The 27,985-nt window shown below is 38.9% G+C and overlaps 1 protein-coding gene across 1 annotated transcript; it reads left to right on the top strand.

Moving 5' to 3' along the window:
* On the top strand, positions 1–26,756 carry lic (dual specificity mitogen-activated protein kinase kinase lic). Its single transcript, XM_070083892.1, has 8 exons — positions 1–137; positions 2,175–2,215; positions 8,049–8,115; positions 10,644–10,809; positions 12,602–12,838; positions 15,886–16,065; positions 17,523–17,740; positions 26,472–26,756. The coding sequence occupies exons 2-8, from the start codon at positions 2,209–2,211 to the stop codon at positions 26,605–26,607; spliced, it is 1,011 nt and encodes a 336-aa protein (XP_069939993.1). The 5' UTR covers positions 1–137; positions 2,175–2,208; the 3' UTR covers positions 26,608–26,756.
* The last annotated feature ends 1,229 nt before the right edge of the window (positions 26,757–27,985 follow it).

The raw sequence follows: 27,985 nt of genomic DNA, 5'->3' as shown, positions 1-27,985 counted from the left end.
TGCAGTGATGGTGTTAGTAGTGTAAGCGACGGCGATGTGTTGTCTGCCGAGGTGGTAGGTACCCGCTGCCACCTTCACTCACCATTATTCACCTGATTACCTCCCCTGGGTCAACCCTCGAGGCAGCAGTGCCACAGGTGAGCCTCCCTCGTGCACTGCTCTAGGTAGCAGTGCTGGTGGTGATCTCTGAGAGACCTAGAACCCTGTTCTTACCTTTGTCACTACAGGCATTTGTAGTCTGTTGGGCCACTTGGCAGGTTCTTCCTGTCTTAGTTATAATGATGAACTTGTTACTAACTCAGTTATAATGACAAACTTGTTGATGAATAACTTGTATAATGACTAGCTTGTTCTTAATTCACAGTTATAATTACCAACTTGTTCGTAATTCACAGTTTTAATGACAACTTGTTCTTACTTCAGTTATAATGACGAACTTACACGTTAATAACGTATATAATGACAAACTTGTTCTTAACTAACAGTTATAATGACTAGTTCTTAACTAACAGTTATAATGACTAGTTCTTAACTAACAGTTATAATGACTAGTTCTTAACTAACAGTTATAATGACTAGTTCTTAACTAACAGTTATAATGACTAGTTCTTAACTGTTATAATGACTAGTTCTTAACTAACAGTTATAATGACTAGTTCTTGACTGTTATAATGACTAGTTCTTAACTAACAGTTATAATGACTAGTTCTTAACTAACAGTTATAATGACTAGTTCTTAACTAACAGTTATAATGACTAGTTCTTAACTGTTATAATGACTAGTTCTTAACTAACAGTTATAATGACTAGTTCTTAACTGTTATAATGACTAGTTCTTAACTAACAGTTATAATGACTAGTTCTTAACTAACAGTTATAATGACTAGTTCTTAACTAACAGTTATAATGACTAACTTGCTCTTAATTCACAGTTATGACTATCTTGTGCTTAACTAGCATTTATAATGACTAACTTGTTCTTTACAAACATATATGACTAACTTGTTCTTAACTCGATTATAATAACTAACTTGTTCTTTACTCAGTTATAATGATTAATTTGTTATTTACTCAGTTATAATGATTAATTTCTTTACTCGCACTTATAATGATTAGCTTGTTCTTCACTCACAGGTATAATGATTAACTTGTTCTTCACTCAGTTATAATGATTAACTTGTTCATCACTCAGTTATAACTTTTTTGTTCAGTTATAATGACTTATCCTTGGATATCTACAATGGCTCCATTTTACGATGAATCATGTTACCAGTGGTCTTTCCGTCAACCAGCCAAATTACTTGTTTCTTTGTAGAGAAAGTTTTAATTGTATTATTTAAGTTTCTGCAGAATAAGTGGTTAAGAATGTTTCTATAGGTTTTTCCTATTTTCCTGTTTTTCCTGTTGTTTTCATTTAGGCTTTTTCTTGGTGTTTAAGGTTTTTTCTCAGGAATGATGCCTCTTATTTCTAGTCTAAAGTTACTGTATCTATTTTCGTATTTTTTTTTATCAATGTTTTTGTCTGTTTCTGTATTTCTATTTCTTGACCTCATTTCTTTTCTCCATCCTTCCCTTCCCTCCCCATCTTCCTCTTTCTCTCTATCTCCCTCATCTCCTTTTTCATCTCCATCTTCATCTCCTTCTCCATGTCCTCCATATCCATCTTCATATCCCTCTCCATCTCTCTCATACTCTTCCATGACAAATGTAATTACCATAAACTACTGTGCAGAAAATATTTAATTAGAATATTTGTGTAGCATGTAATTTTTATAGTTTTTTTTTCTATATTCATTATGAATATGATAATATTTTGACTTTTTTCCAAGTGATGATCTTGCTAACATAATTCTGTATGTCTAGTAACATGATGTCTAACATAGTACATTAAACCTTCAATTTAACAGACCAGGAATACGAAACAAAGTCCGCTGGTTCAGTTGATTTGCAAATGACAAAGTCCATTGGTTAGAGACATTTCTCTTATTGTTATGATGACCAAACTCTTGTCTCTGTCCACTACAGTAACCATTAGCAGCCACCTGCTTACATTATTGTTCTCTTAAATTGGGGATTTATTGTACTGCTCAAAGCGATGATCTTCATGAAGACACACATTCATGTCTATGCAAATTGTACAGTGTAATAATGGAAATTTATTTATTCGTTTGCAGAAGCTGGTAGAAGAAGAAATCAAAATCAGCAACCATGCACGGTAAGTAAATGTTTCTACTGTGTTATCACAGCTCATTTTTTTTATACTGTATTAATACATTATCATTATTATTATTATTATTATTTATTATTATTATTATTAGTAGTAGTAGTAATAGTAGTAGTATTTTATTAGTTTTACTGTTTTTTTAACATGTCAGCCATTCCCACCAAGGCAGGGTGACCCAAAAAGAAAGAAAAAAACTTTCATCATTCATCACTTTCGCCATCACACATACATAATCAGTCTTCACAGATTCAGGAAGGATATAGGAAAGTACTGGTTTGGTAATAGAGTTGTGGATGAGTGGAACAAACTCCCGAGTACAGTTATAGAGGCCAGAACGTTGTGTAGCTTTAAAAATAGGTTGGATAAATACATGAGTGGATGTGGGTGGGTGTGAGTTGCACCTGATAGCTTGTGCTACCAGGTCGGTTGCCGTGTTCCTCCCTTAAGTCAATGTGACCTGACCTGACTAGGTTGGGTGCATTGGCTTAAGCCGGTAGGAGACTTGGACCTGCCTCGCATGGGCCAGTAGGCCTTCTGCAGTGTTCCTTCGTTCTTATGTTCTTATATGACAGTTTAAACGTCTCTCCAAACTGCCAATATCCCAAGCCCCTACTTTAAACTGCAGGCATTGTACTCCCCACCTCCAGGACTCAAGTCCAGCTACCCAATTTCCCTGAATTCCTTCACAGAATATTACCTTGCTCACACTCCAACAGTTTGTCAGGTCCCAAAAACCATTCGTTTCCATTCACTCCTATCTAACACACTCACGCACGCTTGCTGGAAGTCCAAGCCCCTCGCCCATGAAACCTCCTTTACCCCCTCTCTCCAACCTTTTCAGGGATGACCCCTACCCCTACCCCTTCTCCTTTGATCAACCCAATTACACAAATAACCCGCACATAGAAGAGAGGAGCTTACGACAACGTTTTGGTCGGTGACTTTGTAAATGGTCCAAGTCGGACCGAAACGTCGTTGTAAGCTCCTCTCTTCTATGTGCGGGTTATTTGTGTATCGTTCCAGTCATGGTTTTGTGCCTGTTTTTGTTATCAACCTAATTACTCCCATTCCCCAGGCAGGGTATGTCTGCTAAGGATTTAGTGTTTCCTCAGAGTTGTACAGTAATTAGAACTGGTTTTCCTTCCAATAAAGACAATACAGGTACAACACCAGTTTACTGGAAGTGGATTGTCCAGCACCTGTTTTAGTCCGGATCAAATTGCAAGACTACTCTTTTTGCCAAAATAGTTTGCCTGGTGGCCATAGATGGCATTGTATGTAATGCTTGCTTACTTATATTTTTTATACTGCAGTTATTGGTGGTGATCCCTTGATTCTGTGCAACTCTTAGCATATTTTGCTAACAGTTAACCCTAGTTATGGCTAGTGATTAGCTCTGCAGTTCCAGTAAAATTCTTAAAGTTACCACTTTGGGAGTGGCAGTACTGCAGCATTGTAAGTACAGTAATAAATAAACCAGTTTCATTTATGCTAATGTTTAATTTAAGTTTCCAGGAGACCATGGTGAATTATTATTGTGTGACTTCTCTTGGTCTGGCAAAATCAACATATACAGTGGTCCCTCGCTTTTCGTAGTTCTCGGCAATCGTAAATTTCGCCAATCATATGGGTATTTTCGTATAAACATGGACTCGCTTTTCATAGGTTGACTGGCGAATAGTAGTTCGTCCGGGACGCATACGCACGGTGTGAGCCGGGGCGGCCTCCCTACCCAGCCAGTCTGGCATTGTTTACCAGTGAGTGAAGGTCTCCTCAAGTGCTCCTACGAAATATTTCATAATATTCCACTCATTTTAGTGCTTGCAAGTACTAAATAAGCTACCATGGCTGCAAAGAAAGCTCCTAGTGCCAAGCCTGTGATAAAGAAGGTGAGAAGTATGTACAGTGACAAAGTCTTGGGCCATTTTAGGGACATGTTAAAGAGATGCCAGAAACAGAGCTCTCTCCACAGTTACTTTGTGAGACAGGACTAGAGTGACTCTCAAGGTGGTCCTAGTGACATTAAGAAACAGAGAAGAGAAGCAACCCCAGAGAAGCAATTGGTACCTGAGGTGTTGCTGGAAGGGGATTCCCCTTCCAAACTATAAACAATCCAATCTCTCTCCTCCTCCAGTCTCCCATACACTAAGAAGAATCTCCAATAAAGGTAAGTGTTATGCTGTTAATGTTTCATTCATCATTTCCCATTGTATTGTTTATGTACTACATGTTGTTAGGTAAGACACATATGCAACAGTTAGGTATCTTTATTTCGAAACGTTTCGCCTACACAGTAGGCTTCTTCAGTCGAGTACAGAAAAGTTGATAGAAGCAGAAGATACTTGAAGACAATGTAATCAGTCCATCACCCGTAAAGTTTTGAGGTGGTCAGTCCCTCAGTCTGGAGAAGAGCATTGTTCCATTGTTCCATTGTACTACATGTATATTTCATGTAAAAATTTTTTTTGTTTTAATACTTCTGGGTGTCAGGAACGGATTAATTGTATTTACATTATTTCTTATGGGGAAAATTGATTCGCAAATCGTAAATTTCGTTTATAGTAGCTCCTCCAGGAACGGATTAATTACGAAAAACGAGGGACCACTGTACTGGCAAAGCCAAGGAGCCAAGGGTGCCGGAAAATTGATGTTTTACCTGTACAGTGGAACCTCTCCTTACGAATTTAATCTGTTCCGTGACCTTGTTCATATCTTGATTTGTTCGTATGCTGGGTTATTTTTTATATGACATGATAAACAATATTAATAACATAGAAACATGATATATACTCTAGAATGAATAAAATAGGCCATAATATGGCGAGTGATGGCGACGCTGGCAGCGGCAGAAAGCGTTTGCCATTTACTCTCCCACTCTAGTATCTTCCCAGTCCATAACCCCACAACTAGCTTGTGTTTAACTATGATTAGTGGTGAGGTTGTCACATATGTAACCACAGGTGTGGTCAAGATAGATGTATATGTAGGTGAAGATGTAATCACTGTGGCCTCAGTGGTGGTGGTGGTGGTGCCAGTGATGGTGGTGGCTTTCAGCTGCCTCACTCTGCTGCTGCCTCACTGCTGCTACCTTCTTCGTTTCTCTAGCTTTTTTCATAATTTCTAATCACTTGCTGAGCTTCTTGCTGATCGTACGTGAATACTGCCTCTTCAGGCGAGACATTGTGTAAGAAATTTGTACAATATAAGGCAAAATTACGTGTCTCACGGGTCTACTGCAGTCACTTAGAGCGACGTACCTCCTCTTCCTTTTGACCCTTGGTCGGCATTGAGATAGCAGTGGTCTCGCAGTAGCGAAAGCCACCCATGGGTTTACCAGTTTATATTTTGAAGCACTTGGCACAAAAATGTGAAAAAGTTACGAAAAATGTCTAAAAATGACAACATTATTATTATTATTATTATTATTAATTTAGGGAACTGGAGCACAGATCCAGTTCCCTAGATCAAGAGCCCTTCACCATGTATGTACTACTACTACTACTAATAATAATAATTATTATTATAACAATAATAATAATGCAATATACAGTGGACCCCCGCATAACGATGGCATCGCATAGCGATTTTTCCGCATAACGATTACTTTTATCGCAAAATTTTTGCCCCGCATACCGATTAAAAACCCGCATACCGATTTTCGTCCGAGACGCGTCCAATGTGCCCTCACATGTGCCGGCCGTCCCATTGTTTACCAGCCAGCCTCCGCGGTAACATCCAAGCATACACTCGGAATATTTCGTATTATTACAGTGTTTTCGGTGGTGTTTCTGGAAAATAAGTGACCATGGGCCCCAAGAAAGCTTCTAGTGCCAACCCTGTGGTAAAAAGGGTGAGAATTAGTATGGAAATTAAGAAAGATTTTGAAGGGTTTGGGGCTAACCCTGAGAAGCCTATGCCAGTTGTGGAATCCATTGTGCCTACTTCAAAGATTAAGGAAATGTGTGCAGAGTGGTTTGAACTGCAAACCTTTATAGATGAAAATCACCCTGACACAGCTGTTGCAAGCCGTGCTTGTGACTATTTCAATGACAATGTTATGGCCCATTTTAGGAAAGTCTTGAAGAAACGGGAGGTACAGAGCTCTATGGACAGATTTGTTGTGCGACAGAGGTCCAGTGACTCTGAAGCTGGTCCTAGTGGCATTAAAAGAAGAAGGGAAGTAACCCCAGAAAAGGACTTGCTACCTCAAGTCCTAATGGAAGGGGATTCCCCTTCTAAACAGTAAGAAGATAATGCTCTCCCCTCCTCCCATCCCATCAATCATCACCAGATCTTCAATAAAAGTAAGTGTCATGTAATTGTGCATGCCTTTTTCAGTTTGTGTGTATTAAAATTAACATTTCATGTGGTAAAAAAAATTTTTTTTCATACTTTTGGGCGTCTTGCACGGATTAATTTTATTTCCATTATTTCTTATGGGGAAAATTAATTCGCATAACGATTATTTCGCATAACGATGAGCCCTCTTGCACGGATTAAAATCGTTAACCGGGGGTCCACTGTAATAGTAATAATCATGATAGTGGCTTTCTTTGTTCCAATCATGTTATGATATGCAAACACACATTGTAACCTTTGTAAAGAAATAAATATTTTATTTATTTATTTAAGGAACCTCCCTTGAGGGGAAAGGACGCATTCTGAAATTTCGTTCGTATCCAGAAGCAAAAATTTGCATGGTGGGGCATTCGTAAGCAGAAGTTCCACTGCATTTCATTCTGGAAATTTGTGAAGAAAGTATAAATTTGTATTTTGTGAAGCCAAGTTTGAGGCTGTGAGGTGACTAGATGCATAAAAAGTGATCTCCGGTATCATATTAATTTAAATTAGAGGCTGGTATATACTTTATATTTTTAGGCCCATTGCTAGGGGTAAGATAAGATTTGTTGGGATTTTTAACCCCAGAGAGTTAGAGACTTACGATAACCCAAGAAAGTCAGTGGGTCATCAAGGACTGTCATATTTCCATTGTGGTCCTTCAGTCTTGTCCCCCAGGATGCCACCCGTACTAATTGGCTGACACCCAAGTACCTATTTTTTTCTGCTAAATGAACAGGGACAGCAGGTGTAAAGAAACATGCCCAGCATTTCCACCCATGTTGGGATCGAGCCACGGACACTCAGTGTGTGAAGCGAGAGCATTGTTCTCCTTACCCCAATGTACACACTTGTAATTTTTTTTTTTTTAGGAGGTGTTAAATCCTCTTCAAGGTGCTTGATTCTCTTCAAGAATAATTCATATTACAATACTGTGGTTGGAACAGTTCACAACTAACCCACATTTTGGAGAGGAAAATGCAGACAACATTTTGATCTAGCCTGGAACTTTATCAAGTCACAACCAAGGACTCCAATGGAAATAAGTCACTTTGACTTTGTTGGGTTATCCTAGGTAATTTACATTATGCATAATAATTGTACTTATGTGTACCTGTGTCTAAATAAACTTAAAGGACAGTCAAGAATGTCTGAAGTTTCTTCTCCAAGTTATGGGTTACTTGTAACTTGATCTTCCTGGTAATCATGAGACAGTCACTTTGCCTTCCTTCTTTCTGATTCCCTGTCTTGTTTAAATAGCAGCTAATTCTTTAATTGAAGGAGATATCTACAGCTAACACTTTCTAAATTTTTAAATCTCTAATACTGATATTTAGCTATATTAGAAACTGGTGCCATACTCTTCACTATTCCTTTAAGGTAGAAGGGGTTGGGCTTATAGAATATGGGGACACTTTTCTTGGAGTGCAAAGCGACTGAATGCATCTGCTATAATTAATTATGACCTTCCCTTATTTTTCTACAGGACGACCGAAGAGGAAGGGTCCAGACCTAAAGTTTAAGTTCACAGATAATCAGCCAGCTCAGCCAGTGTAAGTAGTACTCTACCCTGGGTTTTTCTGATGTGAAAAGGTACATCCAAAACTGACTAGCACATTCTATGAAGATCTGGAAAGAATAAAAGGCACAATAGCACGATTGGAACAATTCACATATAACCTGAACATGGGAGAATTTGATGACATTTGGGTCCAACTTTGACCATTAACTAGTTAATGGTTCAGGTCGGACCAAAACATCATCATAAGTTTCCTTCTCTTACGTGCAGTTATTTGTGAACTATGAAGGTCTCTTCGTATTCTAATTTGGATGTACTTTTTTCTATCACAGTTACAAAAAATTTGCTATATAGAGGAACTTATAAGAGAGCTGATTATTACTTTTTTCTTGGCTTATTCTTATTTTATTTGTAAATTACAATTACACCAACTCTTTCAGTAATTGGTTAGTTAATTACATATAACAAATTATGTCTTAGTATAATTTGAGCTTAATTATATTTCCATATAGAGAACTGTATATTTACATTGTCATTGCAGAAACTGTGTGATACTGTACAGCATGTGTTTCTTTACCATTAAACAAATTTAATATTTCTTAAACTTTAGGACTATTAAATGGTCCTAAGGTATCTGTTATATGTGCCTTGAGATAGGCAGGAAGAATTAGCATACCAAATGTATACAATTTTCTTAAATACTGTACTACAAATTAACCGTCGCAACACAAAAATTCAAAGCATTGGCAAGGAAGATGGTACAGTAGAAAGGAAGAAACACAGGAAGATAGTGAGGGATAATGAAGACAAATAATAAAAGTGGGGAAAGCAAAATTCATCAAGGACAGGCTGAGGTGGAACAAATTTTGAACAGTCTCCAAAAGTGGGGGTGCAGTGTGGGTGTAACAAAGGAGAGAGAGAATCGATCTTCACTAAGATAATGATATACATATACCCTTTTCTTTCTCAGCTTCTAAGTAAACTCAAGAAATTCATCTACAAGATGATAAAGTGAAGGCTCTCGCATGATGCTTTCAGAGTAAAGAACAAGAAAATAGAAATCTTGGTGCTTTTGTGGGCTAAAACTGAAAAAAAGTGAATTTTAGAATTAATTATTAAAATGTCAAAATAGTAGACCTCATTTTAGAGTAATCATTTTTGATCTGTTTAGTTTTCACAGTTACTTAATATTTCTTTCATTTACAGTACTCTCATCATGATTGGCTAATATTGTCATTAGGATGTTTGCCAGTAATTTCAAAACAATCATACCATACATGGTTTAATAATAGCCCGTCTGTACCACAAGTACACCTAACATCCGACTTACGACCTGCTCGACTTATGACCACTCGACTTATAACCATGTTTTTTATGCCAAATTTCTGGGAAATAAACAACTATTTGTGTTGTACACAGTGTTTATCCTAAACCTTACAGTATAAAATACAGTACTAACAGCATAAAAAGTAAAGTAAAACACACACACACACACACACACACACACACACACACACACACACACACACACACACACACACACACACACACACACACACACACACACACACACACACACACACACACACACACACACACACACACACACTCTCTCACTCTCTCTCACTCTCTCTCACTCTCTCTCACTCTCTCTCACTCTCTCTCACTCTCTCTCACTCTCTCTCACTCTCTCTCACTCTCTCTCTCACTCTCTCTCTCTCTCTCACTCACTCTCACTCTCTCACTCTCTCACTCTCTCTCACTCTCTCTCACTCTCTCTCACTCTCTCTCACTCTCTCACTCTCTCACTCTCTCTCTCACTCTCTCTCTCACTCTCTCTCTCTCTCTCTCTCTCTCTCTCTCTCTCTCTCTCTCTCTCTCTCTCTCTCTCTCTCTCTCTCCTTTTTTTTTTTTTTTAATCATTATAACAAAACTGGTGTAAAAAATTCTTGTGGAAATGTTTCAGACTGGCTCTGGAGTATATGCTATGTAAAAGTGTGAAAGCTGACAAGTAGAACATTTGTGGGAGATCTTGAATCTGTGTACAGAAAGGTGTAGCCTTACCTGTCTCTAATGCAGGGGTACTTAACCTTTTTATGATTACAGACCCACAGTGGATTGCCCAATAGATGCTCCTTGCTTTACGATGGTTCTACTTACAATATTTCAACTATGATGATGCACTAGTGTTACATATTCAGTAGTCAGTATTCTGTAAAACCTTTTTTTTTTTTTTCTTTTTTTTTTTTTGTATTGTACTGTGCTGTACATTCATTGATAGGATAACTTGTATTCATTTATTTACTTTTCATTGTTGGTTAGTTACAGTAATTATTTGTTTACATATTCAGTGACAGTATTTAGTTATTTACTTATCATATATTCATATTTGACTTATATTTTCAACTTAGGATGGGTTCATTGGAATGTTACCACATTGTACATCAAGGGACACCCATGTAGACATTCTGGCACTGCCCCTCAATATGCTGCTATGTTTTACTTTATTTTCCTGATAATTCAAAGTAAATGTGGAAAGATAATTGGTTTTCTTCATTATAGAGGACCACCACGTGACCTGGACAGCAGAACAACTATAACCATGGATGGCAAAGATGTGGAAGTTTCGGCTGATGACTTGGAACTGTTGAAAGAACTAGGACGTGGTGCGTATGGAGTAGTGGAAAAAATGAGACACAGACCATCCAACACAATCATGGCTGTGAAGGTGAGCAACAGTAAGAGCATTTTGTTTTGACTTATGCTGGTGTCTCGAAAGGCACATGTATATAAAACAAATTGTTTTCAGAATTATCATATTATCATTATTTTTTATAGCAAGATGAAATGGATAAAATAGCCACAGTTGGTGACAGTGTAAAATAATAGTGCATGTATTAAATGTGTTTGGTTGTTCATGGAAGCACAACATGACAGGAATACAGTATGTCAGGAGCGGACTTGCCTTATCTAGGCCTTTCTTCCACCGTTGAATTACTTGTCCTGCAAACTTCTGCACTGTAATTTCTCTCAAGAATATTGTTTAGCCTATGCTTCTGGCTTTCACAGTGAGAAATTGCCTTTATCACTTAGGTCTCAATTTGTCCTTGTTCTTAATTTATCTATTTTTTTACAAACATATACCACAACACCACTCATGCTTCCTCCAGCCTTTCCTGGGATAATAATAATAATATACAGTATTTTGCAGCTTATTAAACACATTACCCCCCCCCCCATAAAATGTCTCCAAAAACCAACCTGCATCCTATAAACTGAAAGTCAGTGATGGGAGTTATAAGTTTGGGGTGTGGGGTGGGCTGTAGCTTTTCCAGTTACATCTGATGCCAAGCCATTGAAACTAAAACAAGTCTTATAAGCCGTGAAATGCAGTATTTTTTTTCTGCATATACAAGTAATGTAGTTTACATGTAATAAAATATTATTAAGCACCAAAGCAAGCCACAAACATGCTGTGCATGTTGGGCAGACTAATCCTAATGCCTAAAAACTACTTAAGAACTAGACATGGGTTAAGTAGGAGTTTTTAGATATACTAAAATGAATGACTCCTTCCACTCCTTCCTTTCTTCTACCCCAGCTTTATTACACCCTCTTAGTCATCATATTCTGCTCCATTTTAAAGTGTGCAAGATATGAGCTACAAAGGAGAAATGTGGAAAAGTTTTTAATAAAGCTGAAAATTTAAAAGAAATTAAAAAATTATGCACTTATGAATTGCTCTTTAGAAAAAGTGGAATATAAGATTTGTTTCTTTTAATAAGCTTTAAGATTCTCTAATTGAGTTCTCTTATTTAAAGGAATATAAGTAGATATTTTTACATTTAGGTGGGGCCTCGCTCTTACTATTTTGACTTATTACCTGGAATAGTATTAAGTATACAGCCTGTCCTCACTTAACGACGGACTTCCATTCCTAAGAGACCATGTTGGTAAACGAATTCGTTGCTAGCAAGGAGCATTGTATAATGGTAGTGGGTTTGTGTCAACCATCTTTGATATTGTTTTAATGTCACCTTTGCACCATTTATAACATTTCTGGTATATTTTTAAATGTCTATACTGCAGTGTACTATATATTGTAATAAACAGAATAGAGGAAATCAGCTGTAATATATATTATTTAGGTTTGCTTACAGGTCAGAGAGCCCATCATAAGTCTGAATCATTGATAAACAAATACGTCGCTAAGTGAGGAGAGACTGTATATTGTATATAATTATCACCTTCCTTCAAGGGGCTGCCTTTAAGCTGGTTAAAGCTCCTAATCCAAGGAATTGGAGCAACCTTCCCCTTCTTCAGATCAACACCTGTTTATCTCCCGCTCCCCTAGCATTGTATGACCTCAGTAAATTTTAAAATTTCCAAAAGCTGAATAATTGTATGGTTATTATTATTTAAATGTATGTATTTTTTACTGCAGCAGTGAATTGCCAACACTAAAGTTGAATAATAACTGTACATTTATTATTCAATTGTTTTAATTTTTCCTGTGACAGCGAATCACCAGCACTGTAGATAGTCGTGAGCAGCAGTACCTTCTAATGGACCTGGATGTGTCAATGCGGTCTGGTGCGTGCCCCTACACAGTTCACTTCTATGGAGCGCTGTTCAGAGATGGCGATGTATGGATCTGTATGGAAGTCATGGAGACGTCACTAGACAAATTCTACCCTAAGGTGTTCTCCCAGGGAAAGACTTTTCCTGAAGAATTTCTTGGCAAGATTGCTTTTTCTGTAAGTTGTCTGGAGTGACATCTAAACTGTTGTATCTGAGCACCTCTGCAAAGACAGTGATTATGTGTGAATGATGATGAAAGTGTTGAATGATGGTGAAAGTGTTTCTTTCTGGGTCACCTTGCCTCAGTTGGAGATGGCCAACATATTGAAGAAGAAAAAAAAAATTTTGATGTTCTTGGGCTGTGTTTGGTACCAACTTGTTACTGGCTTAGTCATCCACCTCTTACCTTACCTGTCACCCCAGTATGTTATTATATTTATGAGGGGTGGGGATATTAGCAGTTTTGAATTGTAGTGTCAGTGCCTCTCTGGCAAGACAGTGACAGAATGAGTGATAGTGAAAGTATTTCTTTTTTTTTTGGGCCACCCTGCCTCAGTAGGAAACGGCAGGTGTGTTAAAATATATTTGTGTGCAGATCTAGGATATGACCTAATTTTATAAATATTTGAAGTTTAGGTTTAGGTTTGCTTAATGGAGATGCTGCCCACATAGTGGAAACTTCATTTAGGTAGTGGATGTATTGCTGTGCTAAAACATTTAAGACAATGTTTAAAGGTAAGGGAATTACAGTCGAGTAGTGAGATGGCCCCGTGGCTAAAGCTCTCGCTTCACACACTGAGGGTCTGGGTTCAATTTCCAGTGAGGGTAGAAACACTGGGTGTGTTTCTTTACACCGGTTGTCTATGTTCCCTGTCAATAAACTGGGGACCTGGGAGTTAGTTGACTGGTGTGGGTCGCATCCTGGGACAAAACTGACCTAATTTGCCCGAAATGCTCTTCATAACAAGTGGTTTTCTGTATAGTAGTATGTCATTGATGTCATCTAGGCATGTATACCTTGTATATGTACTTGTAGAAATAAAGATACATTAAGAGTAAGAGAATTAAGAGTAAGACAGAGAGTAGGATAGCAGATGAACGAGGAGGCTTTAGGAAAGGTAGAGGTTGTGTAGACCAAGCGTTTAGAGTGAAACATATGGGTGAACAGTATTTAGATAAGGGTAAAGAGGTTTTTGTGGCATTTATGGATTTAGAAAAGGCATATGACAGGGTGGATAGGGGGGCAATGTGGCAGATGTTGCAGGTGTAAAATCTTCCCTATGAGAATAGACTGAGGGGCCCTGAATCTGCACTCTTTCGAAAGGCGTAGAATTAGGGGGGAGATGATTGAGGTGTATAAATGGAAAACAGGAATAAATAAAGGGGATATAAATAGCATGCTGAAAATCTCCAGCCAAGACAGGACTCGCAGCAGTGGTTTCAAGTTGGAAAAATTCAGATTCAGGAAGGATATAGGAAAGCACTGGTTTGGTAATAGAGTTGTGGATGAGTGGAACAAACTCCCAAGTACAGATATTGAGGCTAAAACGTTGTGTAGTTTTAAAAATAGGTTAGATAAATACATGAGTGGGTGTGGGTGGGTGAGAGTTGGACCTGACTAGCTTGTGCTGCTGGGTCTGGTGCCGTGCTCCTTCCTTGAGAGGAGGTGACCAGACTGGGTGGGTCATTGAGCTAATTGGGGAGGGGGGGGCATGGACCTGCTTTGCATGGGCCATTAGGCCTGTTGCAGTGATCCTTCTTTCTTATGTTCTTATGTGTATGGTATAGGGGGTAAGTTACTGAAAGCGGTGAAGAGTTTTTATGAGGATAGTGAGGCTCAGGTTAGAGTATGTAGGAGAGAGGGAGATTATTTCCCAGTATAAGTAGGCCTTAGACAAGGGTGTGTGATGTCACCATGGTTGTTCAATATACTATTTATAGATGGGGTTGTAAGAGAAGTGAATGCTTGGGCGTTGGCAAGAGGTGTGGAGATAAAAGATAAAGAATCAAGCACAAAGTGGGAGTTGTCACAGTTGCTCTTTACTGATGACTCAGTGCTTTTGGGAGATTCTGAAGAGAAGTTGCAGAGGTTGGTGGATGATTTTGGTAGGGTATGTAAAAGAAGAAAATTAAAAGTGAATATAGGAAAGAGTAAGGTTATGAGGATAACAAAAAGATTAGGTGACGAAAGACTGGATATCAGATTGGAGGGAGAGAGTATGGAGGAGGTGAATGTATTCAGATATTTAGGAGTGGATGTGTCAGCAGATGGGTCTATGAAGGATGAGGTGAATCACAGAATTGATGAGGGGAAAAGGGTGAGTGGTGCACTTAGGAGTCTGTGGAGACAAAGAACTTTGTCCGTGGAAGCAAAACGGGGAATGTATGAGAGTATAGTTGTACCAACACTCTTGTATGGGTGTGAAGCATGGGTGATGAATGTTGTAACAAGGAGAAGGCTGGAGGCAGTGGAGATGTCATGTCTGAGGGCAATGTGTGGTGTGAATATAATGCAGAGAATTCGTAGTTTGGAAATTAGGAGGTGTGGGATTACCAAAACTATTATCCAGAGGGCTGAGGAGGGGTTGTTGAGGTGGTTCGGACATATAGAGAGAATGGAACAAAACAGAATGACTTCGAAAGTGTATAAATCTGTAGTGGAGGGAAGGTGGGGTAGGGGTCGGCCTAGGAAGGGCTGGAGGGAGGGGGGTAAAGGAGGTTTTGTGTGCGAGGGGCTTGGACTTCCAGCAAGCGTGCATGTGCGTATTTAATAGGAGTGAATGGAGACAAGTGGTTTTTAATACTTGACGTGCTGTTGGAGTGTGAGCAAAGTAACATTTATGAAGGGATTCAGGGAAGCCAGCAGTGCCAGACTAGAGTCCTGGAGATGGGAAGTACACTGTTTACATTCTGAAGGAGGGGTGTTAATGTTGCAGTTTTATAACTGTAGTGTAAAGCACCATTCTGGCAAGACAGTGATGGAGTGATAATGAAAGTTTTTCTTTTTCAGGCCACCTTGCCTTGGTGGGAATCGGCCGATGTGTTAATAAAAAATAAAATAATTTAGTAGCACCAGTCGTGTTCTTGATCCTGTATTATATTACTTTCATGACCTGGATTGTCTGGAATAAGATATAGGAGAGGGGACCAGGATGATTTCCTAAAATGTCATTTGTAATAAATAATACAGTATCTTGCTTTCATTTACTGTATTGTCACACAGGTAGTGAGCGCTTTGCACTATCTACACACTCAACTGAAGGTTATCCATCGTGATGTGAAGCCATCCAACATTCTCATCAACAGATCTGGGGAGGTTAAGATGTGCGATTTTGGCATCTCGGGCTACTTGGTAGATTCAGTTGCGAAGACGGTACAAGCTGGATGTAAACCTTACATGGCAGTAAGTATTGCAACTCAGGTACTCTTGGTATTTATTGACTTGTTTAATTATTCTATCTTCCACAAAACAAGAGTTGATTGTGTAACTGCATGAGCATTTTTTTTTTTTTTAACATGCCAGCTATCTCCCACTGAGGTTGGGTGATGCATAAAAAGGAAACTCTTTCACCACATGAAAAATTACCTATTAATAATACCCTATTTGTGATTACAGATGCAGAGCTATGTTCATTGTCCCTTGTCTGTAATGTTTATTTTTTATTACATCTGCCACCAGGGTAGAGTAACTTAAACATAAACATTCACCAGTATTCATTCAGTAGCTGTCTTGTCAGAAGTGTGCAGACATTACATTTCAAATGGCCCTCTGAACTGTAACATCTTCACTTGTTGAGAGTACAAGCACTGTTCTTCTCAACTCCAGGACTGAAGCCTGGCAAACCAGTTTTAGCTGAATCTCTTCATCATTGTTGCCTTGCTTACACTCCAACACATTAAATCACTATAATCACTTTATTCCACTCACTCTAATCTAACTTGCCCCTGAAGCTTAAAACTTTCGCTCCTTCCAACCATTCTTGTGACAACTTCTACTCCTCTTACCGTTCTATACCCCCATCCTGAATTTATTCACTCTTGGTGATGCTATTCTACACCATCCTGTCTAATTTCCCAAACCCTATCAACAACACCTCTGTCCTTTGATAAATATCTTTAGTTACTTCTCTGTCTTCTAATTTCCACACTCCCAATACTTAGTATAATATTCACACCACAAATTGCTCTCGAACATGATACCTCCACTGCCTCTATCCTCCTTTCTGCAATGTTTTAAAACCCATATTTTGCACCCATATTAAAAGGTTTGTTCAACTATATTCTGGTACTTTTTTTTTTCCATAGATAAACCTCTTTCTCTCCACAGATGCCTCAACACTCCATCTACCTCTTACCCTTCATGTATCTGATGGTTCACCCTGTCTTTCATAAACCCCTCTGCTAACACATCCACCCCCAGATACCTAAATACAGTACATTCGCTTCCTTCATACTTTAATCTAATATTAAATTTTTTCTTGGTAAATTTTTTGTTACTCTAATTGCCTGGCTCTTTTCTATGTCTGCTCTAAAGTTCCATTTTTTGCACACCTCTCAAACTGGTCCACCAACCGTTGCAACTTTTCTTCAGATTCTTCCAAAAGAACTGTCATCATCAAAGAGCAGCTGCAACAACTCCCACTTCATATCACTAAATATCTTTCAGTTCCACCTAATTGTTAATGAATGCAGTCATGCCTGCTTCTGTAGTTTTCAACACCTTCCAAGTCTTGTTAGTAAAATTTTTTATTGAATTACAAAGGATTAATTAATTGCACAGTATATATTTTCCTGTACTTGTATAAATAATTTTAGTATTGATAAGTATGGTTGATGTGACAGCATATGTTATCTTCACAGCCGGAACGAATAGACCCTCAAGGTGTTCCATCCAGCTATGATATTCGCTCAGACGTATGGTCACTTGGGATATCTATTGTTGAGATAGCAACAGGTAAATTCCCATACAAGTCCTGGGGTACGCCATTTGATCAACTAAAGCAAGTAGTGATGGATGAGCCTCCTCGCCTTCCTTCTGGGACTTTCTCTTCAGACTTTGACAACTTTGTAGAGCAAGTGTAAGTAGAATATGTTTCATTTATAATGAGTATACAGGCATACCTCACTAATACAGTGGGTTAGGTTCCATACCACTGCTGTAAAGCGAATCACAGCCTTTTTTTCACTTGCCAGTGCATATAAAATCCTAAAAACATGTTTATGCTATCATTTGTTAAGTGCACAATAGTACTAGGCTTAAAAAAGCAATGTAGAGTTTTTTTTTTTTCAACAAGTTGGCCGTCTCCCACCGAGGCAGGGTGACCCAAAAAAAGAAAGAAAATCCCCAAAAAGAAAATACTTTCATCATTCAACACTTTCACCACACTCACACATTATCACTGTTTTTGCAGAGGTGCTCAGAATACAACAGTTTAGAAGCATATACGTATAAAGATACACAACATATCCCTCCAAACTGCCAATATCCCGAACCCCTCCTTTAAAGTGCAGGCATTGTACTTCCCATTTCCAGGACTCAAGTCCGACTATATGAAAATAACCGGTTTCCCTGAATCCCTTCACTAAATATTTCCCTGCTCACACTCCAACAGATCGTCAGGTCCCAAGTATCATTCGTCTCCATTCACTCCTAACACGCTCATGCACGCTTGCTGGAAGTCCAAGCCCCTCGCCCACAAAACCTCCTTTACCCCCTCTTTCCAACCCTTTCGAGGACGACCCCTACCCCTCCTTCCTTCCCCTATAGCTTTATATGCTTTCCATGTCATTCTACTTTGATCCATTCTCTCTAAATGACCAAACCACCTCAACAACCCCTCTTCTGCCCTCACTAATGCTTTTATTAACTCCACACCTTCTCCTAATTTCCACACTCCGAATTTTCTGCATAATATTTACACCACACATTGCCCTTAGACAGGACATCTCCACTGCCTCCAACCGTCTCCTCGCTGCTGCATTTACCACCCAAGCTTCACATCCATATAAGAGTGTTGGTACTACTATACTTTCATACATTCCCTTCTTTGCCTCCATAGATAACGTTTTTTGACTCCACATATACCTCAACGCACCACTCACCTTTTTTCCCTCATCAATTCTATGATTAACCTCATCCTTCATAAATCCATCCGCCGACACGTCAACTCCCAAGTATCTGAAAACATTCACTTCTTCCATACTCCTCCTCCCCAATTTGATATCCAATTTTTCTTTATCTAAATCATTTGATACCCTCATCACCTTACTCTTTTCTATGTTCACTTTCAACTTTCTACCTTTACACACATTCTCAAACTCATCCACTAACCTTTGCAATTTTTCTTTAGAATCTCCCATAAGCACAGTATCATCAGGCAAAAAGTGACTGTGTCAATTCCCGTTTTGAATTTGATTCACCATAATTTAATCCCACCCCTCTCCCGAACACCCTAGCATTTACTTCTTTTACAACCCCATCTATAAATATATTAAACAACCATGGTGACATTACACATCCCTGTCTAAGACCTACTTTTACCGGGAAGTATTCTCCCTCTCTTCTACACACCCTAACCTGAGCCTCACTATCCTCATAAAAGCTCTTTACAGCATTTAGTAACTTACCTACTTATTCCATATACTTGCAACATCTGCCACATTGCTCCCCTATCCACTCTATCATATGCCTTTTCTAAATCCATAAATGCAATAAAAACTTCCCTACTGTTATCTAAATACTGTTCACATATATGCTTCAATGTAAACACTTGATCTACACATCCCCTACCCACTCTGAAGCCTCCCTGCTCATCCGCAATCCTACATTCTGTCTTACCTCTAATTCTTTCAATTATAACCCTACCGTATACTTTTCCTGGTATACTCAGTAAACTTATTCCTCTATAATTTTTACAATCTCTTTTGTCCCCTTTCCCTTTATATAAAGGGACTATACATGCTCTCCGCCAATCCCTAGGTACCTTCCCCTCTTTCATACATTTATTAAACAAAAGTACCAACCACTCCAACACTATATCCCCCCCTGCTTTTAACATTTCTGTCATGATCCCATCAGTTCCAGCAGCTTTACCCCCTTTCATTCTACGTAATGCCTCACGTACCTCCACCACACTTACATTCTGCTCTTCTTCACTCCTAAAAGATGGTATACCTCCCTGGCCAGTGCATGAAATTACCGCCTCCCTTTCTTCCTCAACATTTAAAAGTTCCTCAAAATATTCTCGCCCTATACCTAATACCTCCCTCTCCCCATCTACTAACTCCCCTACTCTGTTTTTAACTGACAAATCCATACTTTCCCTAGGCTTTCTTAACTTGTTTAACTCACTCCAAAATTTTTTCTTATTTTCATTAAAATTTCTTGACAGTGCCTCTCCCACTCTATCATCTGCTCTCCTTTTGTACTCTCTCACCACTCTCTTCACCTTTCTTTTACTCTCCATGTACTCTGCTCTTCTTATAACACTTCTGCTTTGTAAAAACCTCTCATAAGCTACCTTTTTCTCTTTTATCACACCCTTTACTTCATCATTCCACCAAAAACCATCTTAAGAGCAAGGCACGTGCCGAAAATAATAATTATTATTTTTTTTATTATCACACTGGCCGATTCCCACCAAGGCAGGGTGGCCCGAAAAAGAAAAACTTTCACCATCATTCACTCCATCACTGTCTTGCCAGAAGGGTGCTTTACACTACAGTTTTTAAACTGCAACATTAACACCCCTCCTTCAGAGTGCAGGCACTGTACTTCCCATCTCCAGGACTCAAGTCCGGCCTGCCGGGTTCCCTGAACCCCTTCATAAATGTTACTTTGCTCACACTCCAACAGCACGTCAAGTATTAAAAAACATTTGTCTCCATTCACTCCTATCAAACACGCTCACGCATGCCTGCTGGAAGTCCAAGCCCCTTGCACACAAAACCTCCTTTACCCCCTCCCTCCAACCTTTCCTAGGCCGACCCCTACCCCGCCTTCCTTCCACTACTGACTGATACACTCTTGAAGTTATTCTGTTTCGCTCCATTCTCTCCACATGTCCGAACCACCTCAACAACCCTTCCTCAGCCCTCTGGACAACAGTTTTGGTAATCCCGCACCTCCTCCTAACTTCCAAACTACGAATTCTCTGCATTATATTCACACCACACATTGCTCTCAGACATGACATCTCCACTGCCTCCAGCCTTCTCCTCGCTGCAACATTCATCACCCATGCTTCACACCCATATAAGAGCATTGGTAAAACTATACTCTCATACATTCCCCTCTTTGCCTCCAAGGACAAAGTTCTTTGTCTCCACAGACTCCTAAGTGCACCACTCACCCTTTTCCCCTCATCAATTCTATGATTCACCTCATCTTTCATAGACCCATCCGCTGACACGTCCACTCCCAAATATCTGAATACATTCACCTCCTCCATACTCTCTCCCTCCAATCTGATATCCAATCTTTCATCACCTAATCTTTTTGTTATCCTCATAACCTTACTCTTTCCTGTATTCACTTTCAATTTTCTTCTTTTGCACACCCTACCAAATTCATCCACCAATCTCTGCAACTTCTCTTCAGAATCTCCCAAGAGCACAGTGTCATCAGCAAAGAGCAACTGTGACAACTCCCACTTTATGTGTGATTCTTTATCTTTTAACTCCACGCCTCTTGCCAAGACCCTCGCATTTACTTCTCTTACAACCCCATCCATAAATATATTAAACAACCACAGTGACATCACACATCCTTGTCTAAGGCCTACTTTTACTGGGAAATAATTTCCCTCTTTCCTACATACTCTAACTTGAGCCTCACTATCCTCGTAAAAACTCTTCACTGCTTTCAGTAACCTACCTCCTACACCATACACCTGCAACATCTGCCACAGGTAAACTCCAGGTATCCACCCTGTCATATGCCTTTTCCAAATCCATAAATGCCACAAAGACCTCTTTAGCCTTATCTAAATACTGTTCACTTATATGTTTCACTGTAAACACCTGGTCCACACACCCCCTACCTTTCCTAAAGCCTCCTTGTTCATCTGCTATCCTATTCTCCCTCTTACTCTTAATTCTTTCAATAATAACTCTACCATACACTTTGCCAGATATACTCAACAGACTTCTCCCCCTATAATTTTTGCACTCTCTTTTGTCCCCTTTGCCTTTATACAAAGGAACTATGCATGCTCTCTGCCAATCCCTAGGTACCTTACCCTCTTCCATACATTTATTAAATAATTGCACCAACCACTCCAAAACTATATCCCCACCTGCTTTGAACATTTCTATCTTTATCCCATCAATCCCGGCTGCCTTACCCCCTTTCATTTTACCTACTGTCTCACGAACTTCCCCCACACTCACAACTGGCTCTTCCTCACTCCTACAAGATGTTATTCCTCCTTGCCCTATACACGAAATCACAGCTTCCCTATCTTCATCAACATTTAACAATTCCTCAAAATATTCCCTCCATCTTCCCAATACCTCTAACTATAATTGAACAGTACCGTATTAGTGAAACTCTCTAAAACAAGCACCATATTAACAAGGTATGCCAGTATACCAAAACAGTTTTTCATGGCACACCAAAATAGCTCAGTTTTGTTTTACACTAAAATTGTTCCCCTTCCTTATCATTTAAATAGTTCCTCTTCATCTCTTTGTAAAATTTTGAAGAAAGACTAAATATTATTTTTTCTGAGTTGTTATTCAAAGCTCATTATCTTGTTTAGTTTTTTGTCAACATTTTAAATAATTTCACTTGAGCCCATTATTGAATATTCCCACTGTTCCAGTCCCTAGTATATGCATCTGACCCATACTTACCTTAATCACAGCAGTAGGCCTATTGACCCATGCTGAACAAGTCTTAATGGGCCTGTTGTGCTCCAGGTTGAACTTTGTCAAGTTACATGATGTATTAATATTGTTTTTATATCCATACCTATTGCTTGGACTTCCAGCAAGCGTGCGTGAGTGTGTTCGATAGGAGTGAATGGAGACGATGGTATTTGGGACCTGACGATCTTTTGGAGTGTGAGCAGGGTAATATTTTGTGAAGGGATTCAGGGAAACCGGTTATTTTTATATAGCCAGACTTGAGTCTTGGAAATGGGAAGTAAAATGCCTGCACTCTAAAGAAGGGGTTTGGGATATTAGCAGTTTGGAGGGATATGTTGTGTATCTTTATACGTATATGCTTCTAAACTGTTGTGTTCTGAGCACCTCTGCAAAAACAGTGATTATGTGTGAATGAGGTGAAAGCATTGAATGATGATGAAAGTATTTTCTTTCTGGGGATTTTCTTTCTTTTTGGGTCACCCTGCCTCGGTGGGAGACGGCCGACTTGTTAAAAAAAAAAAAATATTGCTGTTATACCTGTACTTCCAGTTTGTTTAACATTGTTACATTATCACATGTCACAATAGTGTTTGTTTTTTGGTGTATCCAAAGAAGCAGTATGTTTAAGCCTCAGCCTAATACTTGTTTCCTTCCATTTGAAAGGTAACAAATTTATTGCCTTTGTATTACTGTGTGCCGTTATTTGTACTAGGATCACATATCAGTAAACTAGAGAATTATAGCTCATCTGTCATTTGTGCTGGTATCACATATCAGTAAACTAAAGAATTATACATCATCCATTATTTGTACTGGTATTACATGTCAGACATTATTGGTTGTCAGGTTACTCACGCTTTGCAGTATTGATATCAACCACACACATTGATATAACAATAATTTACAGCATTGGCTTTTAACCATTTTTGGTTGCTACCCAGATTCCCTCCATAGGGCTAGCTCAGTGACCCGTACCTTCTGACAAACTACAAGATGAAAAGTAAAATAATGAGAAAACTTATTAAGCTGCTGCCTGAACAACAAAATATGGTATTGTTTAAGATAAGTTACATTACTAACCATGCTCCACCTGGAATCTACCTGGAGGGTATTCTGGGGTCATTACAAACCATGCTCCACCTGGAGTTGACCTGGAGGGTGTTCTGGGGGTCATTACAAACCATGCTCCACCTGGAGTTGACCTGGAGGGTGTTCTGGGGGTCATTACAAACCATGCTCCACCTGGAGTCTACTTGGAGGGTATTCTGGGGCCATTACAAACCTGCTCCATCTGGAGTCTACCTGGAGGGTGTTCTGGGGGTCTGTGCCCCCATGGCCCGGTCCTTGACCAAATAGTTACCTAGCATTGTTTTCCCGAGAGTAAACAAAAAAATCTTGTCCCCTTACAAGTAGGTTGTAGCAAATAATGATTATCTTTATTTCTACAAGTACATGTACTTGTACAAAGTATACAGACTGTAGTTGACATCAGTGACATACTACTATATAGAAAGCCCCATGTTATGCAGAGTATTTTGGGCAAATTATGTCAATTTTGTCCCCAGGATGCAACTCACACCAGTCGATTAACACCCAGGTACCTATTTTACTGCTAGGTGAACATGGACGACAGGTGTCCTAAGGAAATACATCCTAATGTTTCCACCTGTACTGGGGATCGACTCTCCAGACCTCAGTGTGTGAGCTGAGTGTGCTACCAATTGTGCTATGAGACACTTTAGGGCTTCATCTCTTCAAACTAGATTTTTTTTTGTTCACGTTGATCCAGTGTACATTCGTAGATTTCTTTTGCTTTTAAAATTTGTACCAAAGTGTCTTATCATTTAAGAACTGATAAGCTGCCCTTGAAGCTTATTTATGTTTAAAAAATTCCTGGAGATCTTGCACAAAGACATTAAATGGGTTCCTCACTTCATTCTTGGGGATTTTTCTATTTTAACACATTGGCCTTTTCCCACCTATGCATGCTGATACACCTGGAGAGGGTTTTGGGGCTCAATGCCCCCGCGGGCCGGTCTGTGACCAGGCCTCGTGATATAGCATTCAAATTGTGTGATTAATTTAGCTCTCTGACATTGTTTTAAACATTTATGAATGAAATACCATATAGTGTAGTAGTGTATTTTTAAAGAAATGCATGTAAACTGCTTTTATTATATTAAGTTCGGGTAAATCTAATGGCTTAGAAGTATTGTCTTTTCACAAGTTCCTTTGAACTGCATAGATTCAAGAGAACTTCATCTCATTATTAAAGGATCCCAATGGAAATAAGACAGACAGTTTTTAAAGATGAACAACTTTTTTGGGTTATCCTGAGTGGTTAATCCTCTGGGTTTAAAATCCAAACAAATCTTATCTATAATGCAAACATTAAACAAGAATATATTATATATATCTTATGGATTTAGAAAAGGCATATGATAGAGTGGATAGAGGAGCAATGTGGCAGATGTTGCAAGTATATGGAATAGGTGGTAAGTTACTAAATGCTGTAAAGAGCTTTTATGAGGATAGTGAGGCTCAGGTTAGGGTGTGTAGAAGAGAGGGAGACTACTTCCCGGTAAAAGTAGGTCTTAGACAGGGATGTGTAATGTCACCATGGTTGTTTAATATATTTATAGATGGGGTTGTAAAAGAAGTAAATGCTAGGGTGTTCGGGAGAGGGGTGGGATTAAATTATGGGGAATCAAATTCAAAATGGGAATTGACACAGTTACTTTTTGTTGATGATACTGTGCTTATGGGAGATTCTAAAGAAAAATTGCAAAGGTTAGTGGATGAGTTTGAGAATGTGTGTAAAGGTAGAAAGTTGAAAGTGAACATAGAAAAGAGTAAGGTGATGAGGGTATCAAATGATTTAGATAAAGAAAAATTGGATATCAAATTGGGGAGGAGGAGTATGGAAGAAGTGGATGTTTTCAGATACTTGGGAGTTGACGTGTCGGCGGATGGATTTATGAAGGATGAGGTTAATCATAGAATTGATGAGGGAAAAAAGGTGAGTGGTGCGTTGAGGTATATGTGGAGACAAAAAACGTTATCTATGGAGACAAAGAAGGGAATGTATGAAAATATAGTAGTACCAACACTCTTATATGGATGTGAAGCTTGGGTGGTAAATGCAGCAGCGAGGAGACGGTTGGAGGCAGTGGAGATGTCCTGTCTAAGGGCAATGTGTGGTGTAAATATTATGCAGAAAATTCGGAGTGTGGAAATTAGGAGAAGGTGTGGAGTTAATAAAAGCATTAGTCAGAGGGCAGAAGAGGGGTTGTTGAGGTGGTTTGGTCATTTAGAGAGAATGGATCAAAGTAGAATGACATGGAAAGCATATAAATCTATAGGGGAAGGAAAGAGGGGTAGGGGTCGTCCTCGAAAGGGTTGGAAAGAGGGGGTAAAGGAGGTTTTGTGGGTGAGGGGCTTGGACTTCCAGCAAGCGTGCATGAGCATGTTAGATAGGAGTGAATGGAGACGAATGATACTTGGGACCTGACGATCTGTTGGAGTGTGAGCAGGGTAATATTTAGTGAAGGGATTCAGGGAAACCGGTTATTTTCATATAGTCGGACTTGAGTCCTGGAAATGGGAAGTACAATGCCTGCACTTTAAAGGAGGGGTTTGGGATATTGGCAGTTTGGAGGGATATGTTGTGTATCTCTATACGTATATGCTTCTAAACTGTTGTATTCTGAGCACCTCTGCAAAAGCAGTGATAATGTGTGTGTGGTGAAAGTGTTGAATGATGATGAAAGTATTTTCTTTTTGGGGATTTTCTTTCTTTTTTTTTTTGGGTCACCCTGCCTCGGTGGGAGACGACCGACTTGTTGAAAAAAAAAAAATAAAATAAAAAAAAAAAAATATTATAAAATCATTTAAGTCAATTTTTTTTAAATCTAATATTCTTTTTTAATTTTCTTGCAGGTTAGTCAAAGATTACAAACTAAGGCCAAATTACATGCGTCTCCTAGAACATCCCTTCATTATGGCACATGCGAACTCTTCTAGCGATGCTTTTACTGCTTTTATCAATGAAAATTTGCCTCCGCCACAACAGTGACATCAACCTATTGTAGATTAGTTTGTTTTTATTTACTAATGTATTATAAGATGCATTAAGGATGAGTTTTTATTCAATACAAATTTTACTGAATAGACGTGTGAGAAAGAATCCTCATGTGTTTTGTGTACTGTTTCAGTGTACAAATTACCTTAAAGGTCAATAGAATTTATTGTAATATGTTTTAAGAGTAGCAGTAGGCCTTGAGGGACTGAAAGCCCTGCCGAGTCCACCACGTTTGGTGATTTGTTAAACTTGTGTTATCCCTTTGTAAATAGTTTTTAGACTACATAATAAAGAAGCTTTGTAACACCGTTGAAATATTATTCAAATACATGTTAAAGTATTTATTTTTTGACGAGATTTACTGAAGGCTGTCACCGTACCTGCAGAGTGTTCTTGCAAGGTTATAAGCAGTACCTGCTGAATGGGTATGCTTGTCTTAGGCAATATACCTTTTGGTTTTCACAGAGTTTCTTTTTCCCCCCACTACTGTCTTTTCTCAGATAACTTTAACTTGAGATATTCTAACTTAAGAATGCCTCTTTGGTTTAGTAAAACTTGCTACCCTTATTTGTCTTCATATTATGATGGAGTGAGTGATGCTGAAAGTGTTTCCTCTTTCTCAAGTTACCCAGCCTTGGTGGGAAATGGCCATTGTGTTAATTAAAAAAATTATGAGCCCATCCTTCACACTTCTTTCCCCTGATTGGTGTGTAATACTCTCTGAACTATGATAATCCATTTGGATTTAGCACTTTTTTAACCCTCAAACTGTTCAAAAGTAGATCTATGTTTACGCACGTAGCGCTCCGACCTTGATTATCTCTATTTGAAAGCATGTAAAAAACGTAGATCTACGTTCGGAACACTACACGAGCGAACATAGATCTATGTTTGGACAGTTTAAGGGTTAATATAATGTGACTATAACAGAATAATGATAGTCACTTTTGTGTTTGAAGAGAGAGGAGGTTCTTCTCTGGGTGCTCCAGCACCCAGTCCTCACACAGAGTAGGGTTTACAGCTATCTTTAGAGTTTACAGTAATCCAGGGACACATGGCAGAGTCAACAAGCATTTTCACAGTCGAGTTACATACCATAATTGTTAGTATGATGCACATTGCAACCATGCCCTCTTACACATTTATCATTTCAGACTCAAAGTTCATTACAAGATATTCAAAAATATGATTTCCCACATTCCATTGTACTCCATATGCAACAATAGTTCACAAATGATTGTTGAATTTTTGGCAAACACAAGTCTTTTGTGTGAGTGTCTGAACACACTGACATTTAGGTTAATGAACATTGACTCAGCTGCTCTGACCACTATTTCCAATGTACCAATCTCCCATAGGGAAGTCCCTTTTT

Source organism: Cherax quadricarinatus, chromosome 11 (genome assembly GCF_038502225.1).
Source record: "Cherax quadricarinatus isolate ZL_2023a chromosome 11, ASM3850222v1, whole genome shotgun sequence".
NCBI classification, from domain to species: domain Eukaryota; kingdom Metazoa; phylum Arthropoda; class Malacostraca; order Decapoda; family Parastacidae; genus Cherax; species Cherax quadricarinatus.
This window is presented reverse-complemented; position numbering and strand designations above follow the sequence as displayed.

Excerpts from the sequence above, each read along its gene's own strand:
- lic (XM_070083892.1), top strand. Across the intron at positions 16,066-17,522 it reads GATGTAAACCTTACATGGCA|CCGGAACGAATAGACCCTCA; the intron begins GTAAGTATTGCA and ends TTATCTTCACAG. Across the intron at positions 17,741-26,471 it reads GACAACTTTGTAGAGCAAGT|GTTAGTCAAAGATTACAAAC; the intron begins GTAAGTAGAATA and ends ATTTTCTTGCAG.